Source organism: Cricetulus griseus, chromosome 3, assembly GCF_003668045.3.
Source record: "Cricetulus griseus strain 17A/GY chromosome 3, alternate assembly CriGri-PICRH-1.0, whole genome shotgun sequence".
NCBI lineage: Eukaryota > Metazoa > Chordata > Mammalia > Rodentia > Cricetidae > Cricetulus > Cricetulus griseus.
Genome location: NC_048596.1, coordinates 82,954,437 through 82,971,873, shown reverse-complemented (window position 1 = coordinate 82,971,873; position 17,437 = coordinate 82,954,437). Strand labels below are relative to the sequence as shown.

The 17,437-nt window shown below is 44.4% G+C and overlaps 1 protein-coding gene across 1 annotated transcript in view; it reads left to right on the top strand.

Moving 5' to 3' along the window:
* Positions 1 to 6,076, top strand: part of Xylt1 (xylosyltransferase 1) — a 287,358-nt gene extending 281,282 nt beyond the window's left edge. The window contains exon 12 of the mRNA XM_027410153.2: positions 1,838 to 6,076. Coding sequence (XP_027265954.1) covers positions 1,838 to 2,160 — 323 coding nt within the window. The 3' untranslated portion in view covers positions 2,161 to 6,076. The remainder of the gene's footprint in view (positions 1 to 1,837) is intronic.
* The last annotated feature ends 11,361 nt before the right edge of the window (positions 6,077 to 17,437 follow it).

Below are 17,437 nucleotides of genomic sequence, written 5' to 3'. Positions count from 1 at the left end.
CACTCTGACCCACACTACATGCTTCCAAGGACCACTTTGCTTTGGACCAGGCCACCAGGAAAACAAGAATCTGCAGCTTCTCCAGAGTTCATGGCAGTCACTTGGCAGCTGTGCCTTGGCATTAAGGCCAACAGGCTTGTGTTCATGTTCTGCTCCAACAATAATTACTTGTGTGATTTGGTAATGAGGCTTCACACTTGCTTTTCCCTCTTCCTGGAATTCTCCACTATCTAGCCTTAGACTTGTCAATCAACACTTCATTGAAATGTCACCTCCTCAGAAAAGTCTTCCCTGCCCATCTCAGACCAGTCTTTAAACCATAGCATAGTAAACATTTCCCATAAATCATATGTAGTGAATATCTTCAGCTTTTCAGGAGCTGACCCACACTACACGCTTCCACTAGCACACCAGAGCCTTAGTGGATAGATCAGCAAGCAAGCAGAGCTCTGTTCCTATGAAACTTTATGAAAACAGATGGTGTACTGAATTTGGCCCATACTGTGCTCATTTCCCTGTTCATCACCTTTGTGACATTTATCACTGCTTGAATGGTCTTCATTGCCCACTCATTTATTTCCTTATCATTGACAGTCTTTCTCTACTCTGAACCTGGTATATTTGGATGTCACTGTATCCCCACCTCTCTGGCTATCTGGTTCATCCCACCATCTAACACCGAAGCTGGTCACTACCTTTAGCATATCTGTATCCAAGAAGTAAATCACCTATCTCCTTTCATATCAAAGAGGTTTAGTACAAAGAAGATGCTAAAAATTAAATGTTGAGAGACCAGGCAGGTAGCTTAGTCTGTGACATGCTTGTTACCATGCATGGGTGTTACGATAAATCTTTCCACCAAAAGCCGCCAAGCCCCACCGCCACGTGTGAGCTTTACGCCAGCTGCCCGCCTGAGTTAGGCCCAAATGAATACACAGAAACTTCTATTAGGGTCAAAGCTGCTTGGCCAATGACTAGAATTCCTCATCTGTTAGCTCAGTCTTAATATTCATAAATCTATATATTTTATAAGACTTATCTTATCGGACGCCTTATTGGCATCCCTCCTTGCCGGTGGATCACATTGTGTCGCTAGAGCAGGAGTGGAGGGGAAAAGAGGGACTCTTCCTGTTTCTCCTTCTTGAAATATGAGTCTCCTTGCTATGTCACTTCCTGCCTGGATCACCATTTAATCTACTACATTTCCCAGAATCCTCTTTGACTCCTAGTCCCGTCTAATTTGCTGTCTCATTGGCCAAACAGTATTTTATTTAACAATCAATAAGATAAACATACACAGAAGTATTTCCCCCATCACATGGGGGCCTGAGTTTGTATCCTCAGCACCTGTATAAAAAGCCAGGTGTAGAGACGTGCACCTATGACTTCATTGCTGAATCCTGAGCAGGCAGATCCCTTGAGCTCACCACTAAACATCATAACTGGACAGATGAGGGGCAGATTGAGTAAAAGACCTGTCTCAGTGGCAAGGGCACTTGCCCTGGGAGAAGCAAACCTCCACACACATGCACACACACACACACACACACACACACACACACACACACACACACACACATACACATGCACACACACACACAAACATTACACACAAATAAAAGTAACAAATCTTTAAAGAATGTATTGTTTAATCAATAAATGCCAGGACCACTGAAGATGGCCCATAAGTAAATTGCCACGCCCTGCACACATGAGACCATCACGTGAATTCAGTGAGCTGATGCCCAGTGTGCCTTGCTACACCCGTTCACAGTTAAGTACATACCTGGTTGATGGCTCTTCTACTAAACACACCGTTGTTTCTTTTGGCTTTCAGAGGAGGCATTGAGGCTGCACAATGGGCCACCTCGCAGTGCCTACATGGAACAGAGTTTCCAGAGCCTGAACCCCGTCCTCAGCCTGCCCATCAATCCTGCCCAAGTGGAGCAGGCCCGGAAGAATGCAGCCTCCACTGGGACAGCACTAGAAGCCTGGCTGGACTCTCTGGTGGGTGGGACCTGGACTGCCATGGACATCTGTGCCACAGGTCCCACCGCCTGCCCAGTGATGCAGACCTGTAGCCAGACAGCCTGGAGCTCCTTCAGCCCTGACCCCAAATCAGAGCTGGGTGCAGTCAAGCCTGATGGCCGGCTCAGGTAGCAATGGCCACATGGGACCAAGGGAGCCTCAATCCCGGCCTCTGACCTTGTTTGGGGGTTGCCTTTTGTACAAGGATCTCTGCTGACTGTAGAATGATGAAGAGAGGGTTTGGAGGCCAGAGAAGAGTCAGCCTGTATTTGTCAAGCTGGCCTCTGGAGTAGGTGACTCAGTCCCAGGGCCATAGTGGTCTCCCCTCTATGGCCGCTTCTGGGTTCTGCAGGTTCCTGTTCTCTCCCTCCGATGGCCTACACTTGTCCCTCCAAGTGAGTTTCAAACTTTTTTTTGAGCAGCAGAACTCTGTTTATTCAGCACAGTCAGAGGTGGAAGTGTAAGACCAGGATGAAATCCAGGCTGCTCTGGATGAAGCTGAGGCGTGTGAGGTGGTCCTTTTGCCAAGGGCATCTCTAAGGTACCTCTTCCAAACCCAAGGGCTCTGTTTAAGCCAGTTTGATAAGCACTGCCCTGACCAAGGGTGGGATCTCCATCCCAGCCCTTTCATTTATCTCTTGATTTCTGTGGCTGGGAAACCTTGTGCCCATGCTAAAAGTAGCAAGCTCCTGGAGGCCACATTCCTGGCCTTCCCAGGGCGGTCGAGATGTGGGACAATTCCAAAGTTCCTGTTGCTGCTCAGTGAGCTGTTTTCAGTGCAAACCAGAGGTTCGGGAAAGCCTTTTGATGAAAGTGGCCATGGTTCCCCAGACATGTGATTGCCAACTTGCCATCTGTCCAGGTCAGCCTCTTCCAAGGTTGTCACAAATGGTAGCAGGAACAGGGTAAAACATACAGAGCCGGAGTTTCAATTCTCTTACCTGCCCCTAGGCAGGGAGACAGCTACTGTGGCCTCTTTGGTACTTGAAAGGGAAGCAGTGAAGAAGCAAGGCTCTGACTCTCAAAGGGGGATTACTTGGACCAAGCTTCTAAGCTGGATGGTATCACAGAACCACCCCTTCTGTTCTAAGGTCAGGTACCCCAAGCCTTTGTGTACTGTGCACTTGGTGCTGTTGGCTGTGACCAAACTGTATTGATAAGACTTCTCTCACCCAGGAACAAACATTTCAGATTGGGTCCTTAATATCATACCCTTCCTTGCCTAGGGTGCCAATAGGCTCAGTCTGGCCACACCACATAAAAGGAAGTTTGAGTTTCAAAAGTGGGAAGGTGGTTCAAAAAAATAGTGTTATTCATATTGCTTGAGTTACCAGAAACCCAAGGGTTTCCTTGCCATGTGTGTTCTGAGGAGGGCATTGAGGAAGAGTATCCCCTTCCTCATTGAGTACCCCAAAAGACAAAGTTCTCTGGCAAAATTTCACCCATCCTTGTATCTCTCCCAGCATGGATAGGAAGGTACTGAAGCCCACCTTGATAATGCATCTAGTGCACAGCCCCTCCCTATCCAACATGATGGGCATAGAGAAGGGACCCTTGGTATTTATTATTTATATGTTTTAGTCAATGACTAATTAGTAGGTGCTGTTTTTTGCAGCTTGTCAATTATGTTATCTTACTAACTAAAATTGCCTTTATTCACAAAAGGCTCCCCTTTCCCTATCTTCCCTAGTCTGCCTGCCTTTGTCTCTCATTTCACTGTTTCTATCTCTCAGTGTCTACCCTACATCCTTCTGGTTCTTAGAACAAAGCAGGGGGGTTAGACACCATGGCACAGTTTCAAACAGTGCGGTCACTGTCAGGAAGTTGATCCATGTGGCTGACTGGAACCTCCCTTTTGCTTACACAGGATGTTGGTCTCATCTGTCCCTCTAAATTCAAAAGTGTTGGAATGCTTGAGAACCCCCCTTATCCTGACCCCTCACCCCTGGACAAGGAAGTGATAGTCTTATGGCTTAGGGAGGGAGAAGTGTGCTGAGTGTAAAACTCTAGGTCCACTCAGTTGCCCTACACCAGGCTTCTCATGACAAGTTTAAGTATGAGCACAAGCTATCTCTGGCACAGGAAGACAGAATTCTTCCAAGATTGATTGATCATAGGAGGAGAGGTGAGGTCAGATGCAGCCAGTAGAGCTCAGGAGGTAGCTACTGTCTGTGCTTGTCCTGGAGCCATCAGGTAGCTTCTCTAAAAACCCATAGGATTTAAACTGGTTTTACAGATCCATGGGAACCATGAGCCTAGAGCCCCATTCTCTCAATGCCTGGGACTACGGAATCTCTGGGAGTACCCCCTTAACCCCCCTTCCGCTAGAGATATGTGTATTCTGTCCTGGGAGGTCCCTGAGAGCCACAGATTATAAGACAAGGTCTATCTGACCCAATGACACTCCATGACATTTTCCATACTGGAACTAGTTAGAAATGGCAAAACTGACTTTGTATCCCCTGAGCTCCTTCCTCACTCACCACAGCTAATTTGGTATTTATTTCCTCTGTTTTGGACCCAGAGAATAATTTTCCCAGATATTGCTTTTAGTTTTGAAAAAATGGAAAATTTAAAACAAGTTCAGCATAATTTAAAAAAATGTGTTTTCCTATGGAAAATGGATTAAGTCCTTATTTGTTGGTGTCTTCCTGCTGAAAACAATGTGTTTGTTGGAGGCCATGGGTAAAACAATACCCTTGGGAGGTGGCTGCCTGAAGGTTTTGAAAACACAGAGCCATCATCTCTGGGAACCTTAAAGTCTGCAGTCTGCAGAAGCAAGATGCCATGGGCAGTCTGGAAGACTGAGAGGAGAGTTGGGCATCCCTTATGGGAAGAAACTACCCCCTCCCAAAGCCTACTTCCTGGGCTATGTCGGAAGCTATAGTCTCTGAGAAGGAAGGGGACAACTCCCTATGCCCTCTTCCTCTAGTGATACAGCCGTTTATTTTTGTTTTGTTTTGTTTTGTTTCTTCCCTTCCTCAAGGTCTTTTGTGATGGAGATCAGGCTTCCTGGTTTAATTTCTCAATGTTGGTTTAACTTTATAAATTGAAATTGAGTTTAGACGGTATAAACACAGTCACACAAATCACACACACACACACACACACACACACACACACACACACACACACACACACAGAGTGGCATGCATGCTCACACACAGGTACGCACATGCACACACATTCCAAAGGGGTTTGTTGCTATTTTGGATATATGCCTGGATGTTTGAGGAACATGCCTTCTTGTGGTTGCCTGGTTTTCACATAAGAGGATTTGATTGAAACTGTGACCTCCATATTGAGAAGAGCAGTCAATGGCCACAAAGTGTGGAGCATAAAGAAGACACCATTTACAGCCAAGTTCATGAGGGTTCAGATCAGCAGTTGCTGACATCATTGGGGGTAGACTGGAAACTAGTATCAACCCTGTCAGCTTGAACACACAGAGAAGGCCTGGCAGGCTAGAGAAACTATATTGTAGGGGTCATAAAAGCATAATGAGGTCCAGGACACAAGCAGAGATGGGTAAAACCATAGGTGGAAGATAAAAGGGAGTGCTGGGGAGTGTGGTCTTACTCATGCACATGACCCCTCCAGTGAGAAGGGCAGCTGTGGGCTCCCAGACTATCAAAGCAAGAAAGAAGGCACAGCTCAGCAGTGGAGTCTTCCAGCTAGTGAGGAAGCCAGACATCTGGTCCCTGTTTGTTTGCTTTTTTGTTTATTTTAATAGGAAATCTAGTTTTCCATTATTGGCTACTTTTCCTTCCATTTCTTTTCTTTCTTTTTGTTTGTTTGTTTGTTTGTTTGTTTTGTTTTGTTTTTTGTTTTCTCTGTGTAGCCTTGGCTGTCCTGGAACTCACTCTGTAGACCAGGCTGTCCTTGAACTCAGAGATCTACCTGCCTCTGCCTCTTGAGTGCTGGGATTAAAGCACTGGCTTTAATCACCACCTGGCTTATTTTGTTTTTTAAAAGATGTGAGCAGAAAAGTAGAGTTCTGTAGCTGTGCTTAGGCAAAGTCCTTTTTCTGGAAAGGTGGGTTAAAATGAGGGACAGTGCGGGTGGGAGGGAGGGAAAGATCCATTAGGAGTACAAAGAAGAGCTCACATTGGACTGTGGAGGAATAAAGGTTTCTGCTTGGTCATCCCCTTCGGGGGGAAAGCCCTTCTTCTGCAAGAGGGCTGACTCATGGGGCTCCTCTGATCTGTGCTGAAGAGGAGAGAATGCAATCTGGGGTCTGGAGTGCTGCCTCAGACACAGAGAGGCCCTAGTCTGCCCCGGTCCCCACCTTCTGGCATTCCATCAAACCAAGGGGAGATGGCAACAGTACCATCCCTGAGATGAGGTTGGGGAGCAGTCAATCCAGCTCCAAAGTCCACATCTGAGTTGCCATGCTGCCACTGTGCTGGAAGGTTCTTTAGAAGTCACATGGGGCTGTGCTGGCTCACAAGTCGTCTTCTTTGCTTCTGCCTCAGTTACCTTATTTTGCCCGAGGGTCAACCCCAGGCACTACCTCAATGTCTGCTGAGAAGTTTACCTGGGGGTGGGGTGGAATAAAGGTGGCTAGCTGTGCTGGAGCTGAATGTACAATCTATGCAATCTCTCTCTCTCTCTCTCTCTCTCTCTCTCTCTCTCTCTCTCTCTCTCTTCTCTCACTCCCTCCCTCCCCCCCAGCCTTTCCCCTCTCCCTCCCTCCCCTTTCCTCCTTCTCCCTATCTGTCTTCTTCTCTTTCTCCCCCTTTCTTGTATAAATCTTAGTTGGGGTTTGTTTGTTTTTGTTCTTAGTTTTTTTAAGCTTATGAACAAGATATTCTATAGGACCCTCTTAAGATTGAGGAGGGCTTTTACCCACCACCTGTGTCTACCCCTCCTGTTGTCTTTGGTTCTGTTCTTGCCAAGCCCCACACAGGGAGAAAGTGGCCTCTCTTCTCCCCTCACTTGGCTGGGAATATTCTCACAGCCTAGGCCTGCAAACATCACTAGGAAGCAGGCACTGCATCATCCCCTCCCCCACTCCCAGCACCATCTTCTCCTTTCTGCATTTTTCTCCTACCTCCCACCTTCATCCCCACACCTCCAAAAAGCCTTAGGTTTCTCCTTTTTGAAATGTGGCCTTAAAATTATTTTTGGAAAGCTGACATCTCCCCCTCCAGTTCCCCCACCATCACAGAAGAGAGAGCATCTTGAAGCCTGCATGTGTGGCAGCCTCCTGAGCAAAGGGACTGCCAATCTGTAGCCTGCAGATGCACTACGAATAGCGTAAATGTCGTCTTTAAGAAAAATGTTCTCATATTTTTCCTATGGGCAAAATGAAGTCTTGGGTGCTCTTGCAGCTCTGAAGCATTCTCCTAAACATGTTGCCGTGGCAGTGGGCTGGCATCACCAGCAGGATGCTCACTGCAGCTTTCCAGTCCTCCCCTTCTGCAAGACCCAGTGACTTTAGGTACTTCATTCAAGAGTAAATCGGGAACATTGCTCAGTTCATTTCTTCATCCTTCTTGCCTGGAAAGTGACAGCATTAAATATTCCCAGTGTATGGGTCATGTTCTTGAAGGGATGGTCCACTCCCTCCTTCAGACTCTACCCTGAACCCGTCCATCATTCCAGTGCTGATGGAGGCCAAAGACAACCCCAGGGTTTTCATAGGGAGTTCACTGGTATTGAGCGCAATTGTCTTTATCCATTTGTCTTTTCTTTTAAAGGAAAAGAAGAGACTCTTATGTTGTTGGTGGCATTTGTCCAGATGTTTGTTTTAGATACGTTATTACTGCCTCCTTCTTTGTTTTCAAAGACATGTGGTGATATAGTTTTTAAAAATAACTATTTTGTTATAGATCATAATATGCATAAAACTGTACAGAAATATTTTGTAATGTATTGATTTTAAAAAAAGAGAATCTGTAAATAAAAGTTTAAAAAAATAAGAGAGAGCTCACATGGCACAGGCTGAAAGATGTAGATATTTTGCTATTTATTTAAAGGAGTATTTTAAGAAATTAAACTATCTGAAGTTGACCAGTAATCAAAGTTCTAATCATCCGAATACTTCTCATCAAGGTAGAGTCCAATCCTCACAAACAGCTGTTATCCACCCATATCTGCCTCTTTTCTGTGTTTTCATTTAGTAGAAAACAACAACAACAAAATTGTGCCTTAGCTGTATTTCTGTCTAGGGGAATTTGTTTCTGTCCAACAAAGCAACATTTTTTTTTGCAGAAAACAGTGGATTATTAAATACTGTATTATACCAAAAACACCACAGGTGTACATAGACGCTTTCTGCCATACTGTGTTTTCAGATGCAGAATTTTAAAATAAAAAAAAAATGTCTCTATGGAATCTCTTTTCATGGTTACTTTTCAGCAACTTCGGCACCCTCACACAACCTTGCATTCTCTCACATGTCCTATGCCGTGGCAACTGGTACTATATAATTTGCTATCTCAGCTGGGGTACTCTTGAAAGTTGACAGTAACTAGAAGGATGCTGAGACCATGGACATGAGCCCAGACATGAGGACACATCTCATCTTAAAAGTTGCTGTCATCTCCCCAGTGGATAATTACAGCACCCTCCTGGAAGTGTTTCCTCTACTTAGGGCAAAAGAATATCATTTTACTCACTTGTTTGAAGAGGATAGGAATAAGAAGCTGTCCTGTAAAATAGCAGTTTTAATATCCACCTAGAATCTAGGTCCTGGATAGACTTGTAGAAAGCCTGATTCCCTCTTCAGCACACATCTGATCTATATTCTTCAGACTGTCTTACCCTTCCCTGTGACCACATGGCCAGCTTTCAATGGAAAGCCAGTGAAATGGGCTTAGGACAGGTATAGCCCTGTCTCATCAAACCTCCCACAGGAGCCTCTTCTCACTCCATCGTTCCCTACTCAAACTCAGATGCTTGGAATTTTGATTTGGTGCAGTCACTGGCTTGGTCTACTCTACTGCTTTCTAGGGAGCCATCACATCAACACTGAGGAAGGCAGAGCCACAACCCAGGAGGAGCCCTGGACTCTGGATAGACATGAAATTTCACCTGACCTAAGTCACCCCTTTTAACAATGACATGATAAGAAACCTCTCATGGTAGAGCTAGAGGGTATATATACATGATCATGTGGGTATATATGCAGATATGTGTAGGTCAGAGATTGGCATTGGGTGTCTTGCTCAATTGCTTTCCATATTTTTTAGGCAGGATCTCTCATTGAACCTAGAATCCATTGATTCAGCTAGGATGATTGGCCAAGGAGTTCCAGGGATCAATCCATCTTGGTTCCCATCTACCCCAGAAACATTTTAATGCTGTGTCAGTTAACCTTACCTCAAATCCATCTAGAACTAGAACTCATACTGTTTCTTAAGAAAACTGGGTCCATAGCTTCTTCAATCTATAGGCAAAGCTACAGAGAGCAAGATGGCTGAAGCCACTCATAATCATGTCCAGAACCAAGAACAAGCCACAGGCACCAGTCACTCCATATTTATGATGCTCATATGAAGTTTCTGAAAGCCGTAGCCAAGGGCTGGGAATGCCTAGCTGAATGTGGTATGAAGAGTCCTCTGACTGGGTCTTCATAGTCTTTCTAGGCAAAGAATAGCATGGGATTCAAGTATTAGCAAGAGGAACAAAAGAAGCTGGCAATTTTCTCATTAGACAAGCAGAGGGTAAATGTACAGAGAGCTGCATCAGCATCAGTTCCCTGAGCTGGACTTGAGAATGAGGGTAGGCAGCTCCACACTGGGAAGATGAATGGACCAGTAGGCATTTGCCAAGCATTTTTCACTTGCTCTTGATGCCAGTGTCTCCTGCCTTCATCCTGAGTTAACTCCTCAAAGCTAGGTTTGGTAGCAAAGAAAAACAAAGTCTTAACATGTCTGTAAGAGTAGGGGTCACAGGCACCTCTGCTGCTTTATACTGCTGTTTCTGGTATTAAGCACAAGGGGTCCAGAAAATGGACACTCTGTGACAATTTCATGAATGAACAAGCAAGTGAACCTATTTTTCTTAATTAATACTACAGACATGAGGTCATTTGTCCAAAATACTATGTTGACATTCATCATTTGATTGATGATACTTGTCAAAACATGGGTTAATAGAAAGTAAACCTTCATTTTCACCTCTAATAATGAGGTTTCCTGGTACATGGCATTGAAAGGCTGCTTGGGATTTCTTTCTTACCTAGTGTATTTGAGCAGAGGTTCCTTCAAATGCAGGAATGTAGTAAATATCCCAGTTCCTCCCAGAACCAAGAGAATAGCAGGGCTGTGTTGAAATCTATCACACCAAGAGTTGCAAACCTCTTTTTCTTTCTTTAATTGTTTTGACCTTGGACAGTGGTTTTTATTCACACGTGTGTAGTGAACTTTTGGTCCCTTCCACCATTCCAATTGTCCTCTCCCTCATTCTTCTTCCAAATAGTTCTCCCACACTGATGTCTCTTCTCAGTGGCCTGCTTAGTTCATTGATGGTCATTTGCGTGAGCATTAGTGTAGAGTTATTTACTAGAAACATTTCTTAAATAAAAGTGTATGCATAGAAAAGCCCCAACATATAAGAGAGACTGAAATATCAGAGACTTGGAAGAACACCACAACTGGAATTGGAGCAGAAAGTTCTGTCTTAGCAGTGACCCCAGAACCCACCATCCAGCCCTTTGGTGTTCCCAGGTATTGAACAGGAGATCCAGCTTGGAAACCCGCACTTCTGGTGGAAGGATCCATGCTTCCTGTTAAGCTCTGACTTTTCCTGAGAACCCTACATCTCTTGTGCCTGTGCCTATGCCTGTGTCTGTTTGCCTCAGATAGAGAAGGTAATAACAAACCAAAGGAGTGATTCCATGCAAACCCAGTTTGGTAAATCAGTGAGTTCACTCAGGATGCATACAGGATCTCAAGGGAGGGTCTACTTATAGAAGCATGGATGAGGGTTCACTTGGAGTATGAATGAAGGGTTACTCACAGGAGTGTGAGTGCATTTGACTTTTTTGCATTGGTTGAAGTGAACAGACTCAGTAATCAGGCTTGCAAACTGTCATAAGTAACTTCATTTCTCAGCTTGACACACCTAAGAAGAGTGAAAGAACCTCAACTGAGATACTGCTTCCATCAAACTGGCCTGTGGGCTCTTGGCGAGGGCATTGTCTTGATTTTGTTTATTGATGCGAAAGGGCCCAGCCCTCCGTGGGCTCTACCATCTCTAGGCATGTGGGCCTGAGTTGTATAAGAACACGAGCTATGCAAGTCAGAGGGAGCAAGCCAGTAAGCAGAATTCCTCCATGGTCTCTGCTCCAGCTCCTTCCCTCACTCCCTTCCATGATAGGCTGTGGCCTGTTTGGGAAAATAAACGCTTCCCTTTCCAAGTTGCTTTTGGTCATGGTGCTTAGCACAGCAATAGAAAACAAAGACACACAACACTGCTTTTAGCCACTGAGCCATCACCGGACCCAAATGGAAACTTAATCAGTAAATAATTGATTGAATCTTGAGCCTAGGGAAGATAGCAGAATTAAGCTCTGAAGTTCAAGGCCAGGGCAGCCATGGGAAGATTCATGAAGGGTGGCTAGGTCTCCATGATTGATGACTCCAGCTCCTGTCTCAACCTTTTCAGACAGACTGCTGAATCTACAGGGTAGAAGAAGATCAAGAAGACTGCAGAAGTTGAAACTCCTGCATAAAAGACATCAATACTCCTTGTCCTTGTTGCCGAAAAGAGATGAGTTTGACTTAGGAGTTTGTTTGGAGGTCAGACAAACAAGAACTGTGATTGGCTAAGGCTGGATCACATGCCCACCACAGTGGCCTAGGGATTGGATAGGATTGACAGGCCCATTCCCACAGCAGGTTGGAGCAGAAGAGAAGTGGATCCCATAGGGGAAAGATGGCACTGAATGACAAAAACAACAGATGTCCATCCACTACCACTGCCAACTCCAGGCCCCGTGGCTCTTGGCTTGCCAGTCTGATTTGTTTCTGCACCTCAAAGGCCCCAATTGGTCCTGCTCAGCTCTCTATGTTTCCCTAAGGAGAAGGATCTAGGCTGTCTGAAGCAAATCATTTTCAATAAATGTCACATGGAGAGTGCTGACGATTTCACCCCCACTTAATTAGGTGTGGAGTATTCATGCTTAGGGATAATATGATGAATTTCTCTTTTTATCTTTGTAGCCTAGACATGGGGAACTTAAAAGACCCAGGGAACTTCCTTTGGTAATTACAGAGGCCAACTGGAACTTGCAGGTGAAAGCAGGGAAGTGCACCTGCCCCCTAAGAAACAGTTTTTCTCCCTGGTTCACAAGCCTCAGCATCCCATAATGCCATACTCCACACTGATCCCCTCAGCAGGCACCCTGCTGACTTAACACTGAAGCTAAGGAGAAAGCCAGGTTTATCCTGTTTGAGAAAGCACAGAAGGGAGCGGGCTATTGAGCTTTATGGCAAACGAAGTGAAACTGAGGCAAAATCTTGCAAATGCTTTTTAAGGAGCACTACAAGCCCTGTCCACTTATTGCCAATATTCCAGTGTCTCCCAACAAAACAGAGACTCCTCCTTGAGTTTTAGGACCAGTTAACCCTGTGTCTAGATGCCAGTTCATCGGGGGCAAGCTGAGTCAGCTTTGAGTTAAGTTCTCTGAGACCTCTGGACCTGTGTACCCATCTTTTGTGACAAAAATTACATAGTCAGCTAATCAGAGAAATCTAAAAGTGTGGACCACACAACCTAGTGACTGTATACAGTAGTACAATAAATGTCTGTTCTCTTTGCCTTCATGTTCTAAAGGGGTAAGTTCCTGAAAGGCAGAGATGATGACTATGTTCTCAGCATGCTATGTAAGATTTGTGTCCCTGTGTTTGATGAATGAATAAATGAGTGAATGAGTAAATGAGCTGGATTGCTACTATATCCATCATTTCCCCAGGGCATTCCGTTCAATCTTTTCTCTATATCCATTCTCTGTTCGAAACTTGATGTCTAGTATTTCTGGTTACAGCAAGGTGACATCATCTTGACACTGACAGATTCCCTGGAGATGCCACATGCAGCAATGTTCTCAAGCCCTATCCTGGGCTCCCCTTCCCCTAAATTAGCTCACTTTACACCCACTCATTCTGTAACTTTGCCCATTTTTTCCCTCCTCTGCCCTGTATAGTCCTCTTATCAGGATTCTAACTCTACTGTTCCTTCAAATAACCATTTCGGAGATACACAGAAGGCACATTGTAGCATAATTTAGGTCTTAGAACTAGAGATGTCCATTTCTAGCTGAGACTTGGCATTCTCTAAGTGGTACAGCCATAGACACGTCCATTTTCAGAAGCTGCTTCAGAAACCTCTCACCCACTACATGTCTGCATAGTCTCCAGCTTCCAGACAGCTCCCTCTCTCATTCCTCTCTTTTGCCTTCTCTCCTAAATACCCCACCCCTCTGTTACCTTTTCTCCTACAGCTTCTCAGGATCCCTGTACAACAGAAAAATCACCTGAGGGGGTTATGCAAGTCCTGATGCCCAAGGTAATCTCCAGCCCAATTAAATCAGAGTCCCAGAGCAGGGAACCCAGCCATCAATCATTTATGAAGCTTCCAAGTGGGTCCAGTATGCAGGCCAGGCTAAGAACAGTTTCAGAGTACTGAAGATGCAGCCTATGGGAGAGGATTGTTGTACCTGGTGCTTGTTTTAGCCATTTCTCACACAGTATACAGAGATGGTCAACTCCGAGGCCACAGGTCTCCATGTTTATAGAAGAACCTCAAGTTGCTAAAATCAGAGCCAGCAGGAACAAGGACAATCCATGGAATTCATAGAAAACATCACAAAGGTTCTGGATTAACTCAACTTCCTTTAAGATGGTAGCCTTGGAATGTACCATGAATCCCAAGGAAATGTCCATGTTGTACCTGAGGGAATCCAGGCAGGTAATATCTTCTCAGTTCCTTCAAAAATATAGAACTGTCATAGTTATTTATATGTGTATCACTTGTTTATATGGTATAAGCAACCGCCTTAGATAAACTGATCAAAAAGCCTTCAAGAGTCTAAAAGAAAGATGGGGTTGTGTGAGTGCTTGAGGGCAGGAAAGCCTAGTCTGTGTGGCATGCTATCATCAAAACTGTCTCTAGCAGCAGAGGGCTAGACTGTTGCTTGCTGAGGTTATTTTCATCAGTCTGAGCTGGTCAAAGGACCATGTCTCAGGTACCTGAAACTTGTTTAACACTATCTCGTGGCCTAGTGATGATTTGATGGCTGAAACAAGTTCCTCATCTAGGTTATGAAGCTCAACTAAGAATGACATCCTGTCTTCAGATACACCTTCCTCCAAATGTGGTCCAAAGAGCACAGATCAGCATGGGAGGTTTTAGGCTCCCTCCTAGACCTTTTGGATCAGAGCCTCATTTTCATGAGGCCAGTTTGCACCCAAGTACATTACAGTTTGAAAAACACAGATCTACCCCCATTTGTGTGCCCAGGATAGTTGCATACCAAATGAACAGTATTGTGCAAGGAAGTGTGGCACAGACCAAATGCTTATACCTAAGGAACTCACGGTGAGGGAGAGAGACAGCTGTGACACAGTGGCTGAGAACCAGATCAAGGTATATACAGGATGTCTTGGGACCAGCAACAAAGGGCACTTCAGCATTTTTAAAATTTGTCCATAAATAGAGCTTAATCCCCTTGCTTCTTGTGTATGAGTTAAAATATATTAAAGTTAAAAGAATTAAAGCTGGGTATGGTGGCTTACACATGTAATTCAGCACTTGGGAGGTAGAGGCAAGAAGATTCCAAGTTCAAAGCCAAACTTCAGTGGGAATTATGAGCCAATCCAAAACTAGAACTTTCTCATGCTTAATTGATAATATGTAGAAATATCAGATAAAGATACTGGGTAATGTTATATTGGTCTCCTTTGGTCATTGTTTTCCATGTCCTTCTTTGGGGAAGTCCTTTGCTTACTGTGTTCACTGCTGACTCACTGGAGCCCAAAGAGAATCTATTTAAAGAAAAATGAATGAATGAATGAATGAATGAATGAATGATGAAGAATGAGAGGTTGGATGAACATCTTGACAAAGCCAACCAAATCAAATCCTCTCTTCATCCCAACAGGAATGTTCTCCCTGCATTTGGAGACCAGTGGGCATGATCACCCTATCTTCCATAGCCTATTCTGGAAACAGTTTCCACCAGTGGTTTATGATATTGGCTTTCATGTGAAAAAATTAATTCCCACGAGTGCTGGGCTCTAACATGAGTGGGCGCCTGCTCTGCTCAATGCTAACCCTTTTATACTTGCTAACTCAGTGCCAATTAACACTCATTAATTCAATTTTCATGAAATTGGACAAGCAGACCCAGAAGTTCACAAAGCAGAACAAATTCCTGGAAAAGCGAGTTTCCTCTCTGCATCCCAAACTCCTGAAGGATGAGAAGCCCTTCCAGGGGGGACTTGGAAATCAAACAGCAGCTCAAGGTCACCTTGGTCACAGATTGCTGTGTTACCATTGAAGGCTTGAGAAATGGGTGCTTATAGGATAATGCCCCACCCACCCACACAAACACATACTGATGTGAAATTAGTGAATCATGGAATTCCTTCTAGTTGATATGTGTCTGACCCATGTTCTTGCTCATTCAGACTTAATATTGGAGTAAAAGTGGACTCTTTCCTCTGGTGGTGGGATTTGAAGGCACAAAACACTGGCCACTTACTTTCAAGTCCAGAGTTAGTAAAGGAGTCCTTGCAGAAACTTCAAGTCAGCCCTGAGTCTAAATACTAATGTTGCTAGTACCATCTTCTGACCTTAGGAGAACTAATTCATGTCCCCAAACCTCAGTTTTCTCATTTCCAAATTAAACAACTTCTAGAAACTAAATTTTTGCCATTATACGAGGCATGTCATATAATGCCTTTCTCACAGATCCTGGCAAACATCTAAAAAGTATTTTCTCAATAAATATTAACCAAAAAAGGAAAATCTCTCATAGTCCCCCATTTTGTTTTGTAATAAATAAATAAAATCAATTTCCACCAGTAATTCACCATCTCAAGCCTTTCCTTTCACTTCCTGGTGGTTGCTGGATGGCCCCCAGCTTAGATGGTGAGATCTATACTAACACTGTAATGCATTCAGCTATTTGTTAGTGGAGCTTTATTGAGTACTTAGTACATTGAGGATCAAGCTAGATTGTAGCTAGAAGTAATCTTAAAAATGGTGGCTCAATGGGTCTCTGCAAAAGTTCTGTCTACTAGGATATTGTAAAATGATGATACAAGTGAGAAGGTACAATGGAAAGGTGAGTAAGATGATTTTCTGATTTTTTTCATCCTGCCTTGTTCCTTCTAGGTCAGAAGTATCCTAGTGGATCTCATCCTTAGTCCTTTGTCATCACTGAAATCACTGGTTAGCCATCATTGCTCCAGGTGAGTTCATGTTTATGGGGCTTGGAGAAGGATTCAGTCAGTCTCACAACTGATATTTGATAGGCACCAGTCATGTGCCAGACAAAAATACTGAGTTCAAAATGGTAACCAAGCAGACAGCATCAACACAACAGTAGGTAAGAGGCAGACTACAAGGGCCCAGTTAGGATTCTTTTCCCTCAGGAGAAGAGTGAGAAGGTGTATAAAACTCAAAGACAAACGGAGAGAGACAAACTGAGTTGTGTTTGAGGTGCACATCAACAAAAAAGGCTGGGGAGCAAGACTAAGTGAGCATAAGGGGAGACAGGCAGATGTTGGTGTTGAAGAAAAGAGAGCAGTCACACCTGAGGGAACAGGCAAGGAGTTTGCATTTAAATCCAAGTTGAATGGGAAGGCTTTGATCTTTGATTTCTAGAGACCAGCTGGAAGAGAGCAAGAACTGGAGTCAGATTGTTGGTTACTAAGCAACTATGATAGTTCAGGTGGGGTTGGATGTTAGCCTAACCAGGATGAGGAGAAAAGGAAAGGGGTGAAACAGTGAGAATGGAAAGAAATGGTAAGATTTGGAAGCCACTGAAAACATTCCAGAATCTCAGACCACCTGTATTTGGCTCCTGTGTCTATGGAAACGCTTATGTGTAGGGCAGTGAGGAGAAAACCAGCTGAATCACCTGCTGCTATTCAGAAGATCTTGGAAGACACTGTCCTTGAACATTGGCTTAGACCAAGATGGCTGTTCTGGCCTCCTCATGTCCAGGATGCTGATAGAATCCTGTAGAGAGAAATAGCCACTGCTATTGTTCCCCCTAAAGCAGTCTAGGTTAAATTTTGTGACTGTGGCACCATCAAGGGAATCAGGACAGGATTCCAAAGCACCAAGCCTGGGCCTGTATTCTTTGTGAGTGGGGTTTCTCTGTCTTAACTGTGACTCTAGGCAGCCTTAGAGATGTTTGTTGCATGAGCCACAGTTCTCAGAGGTGATG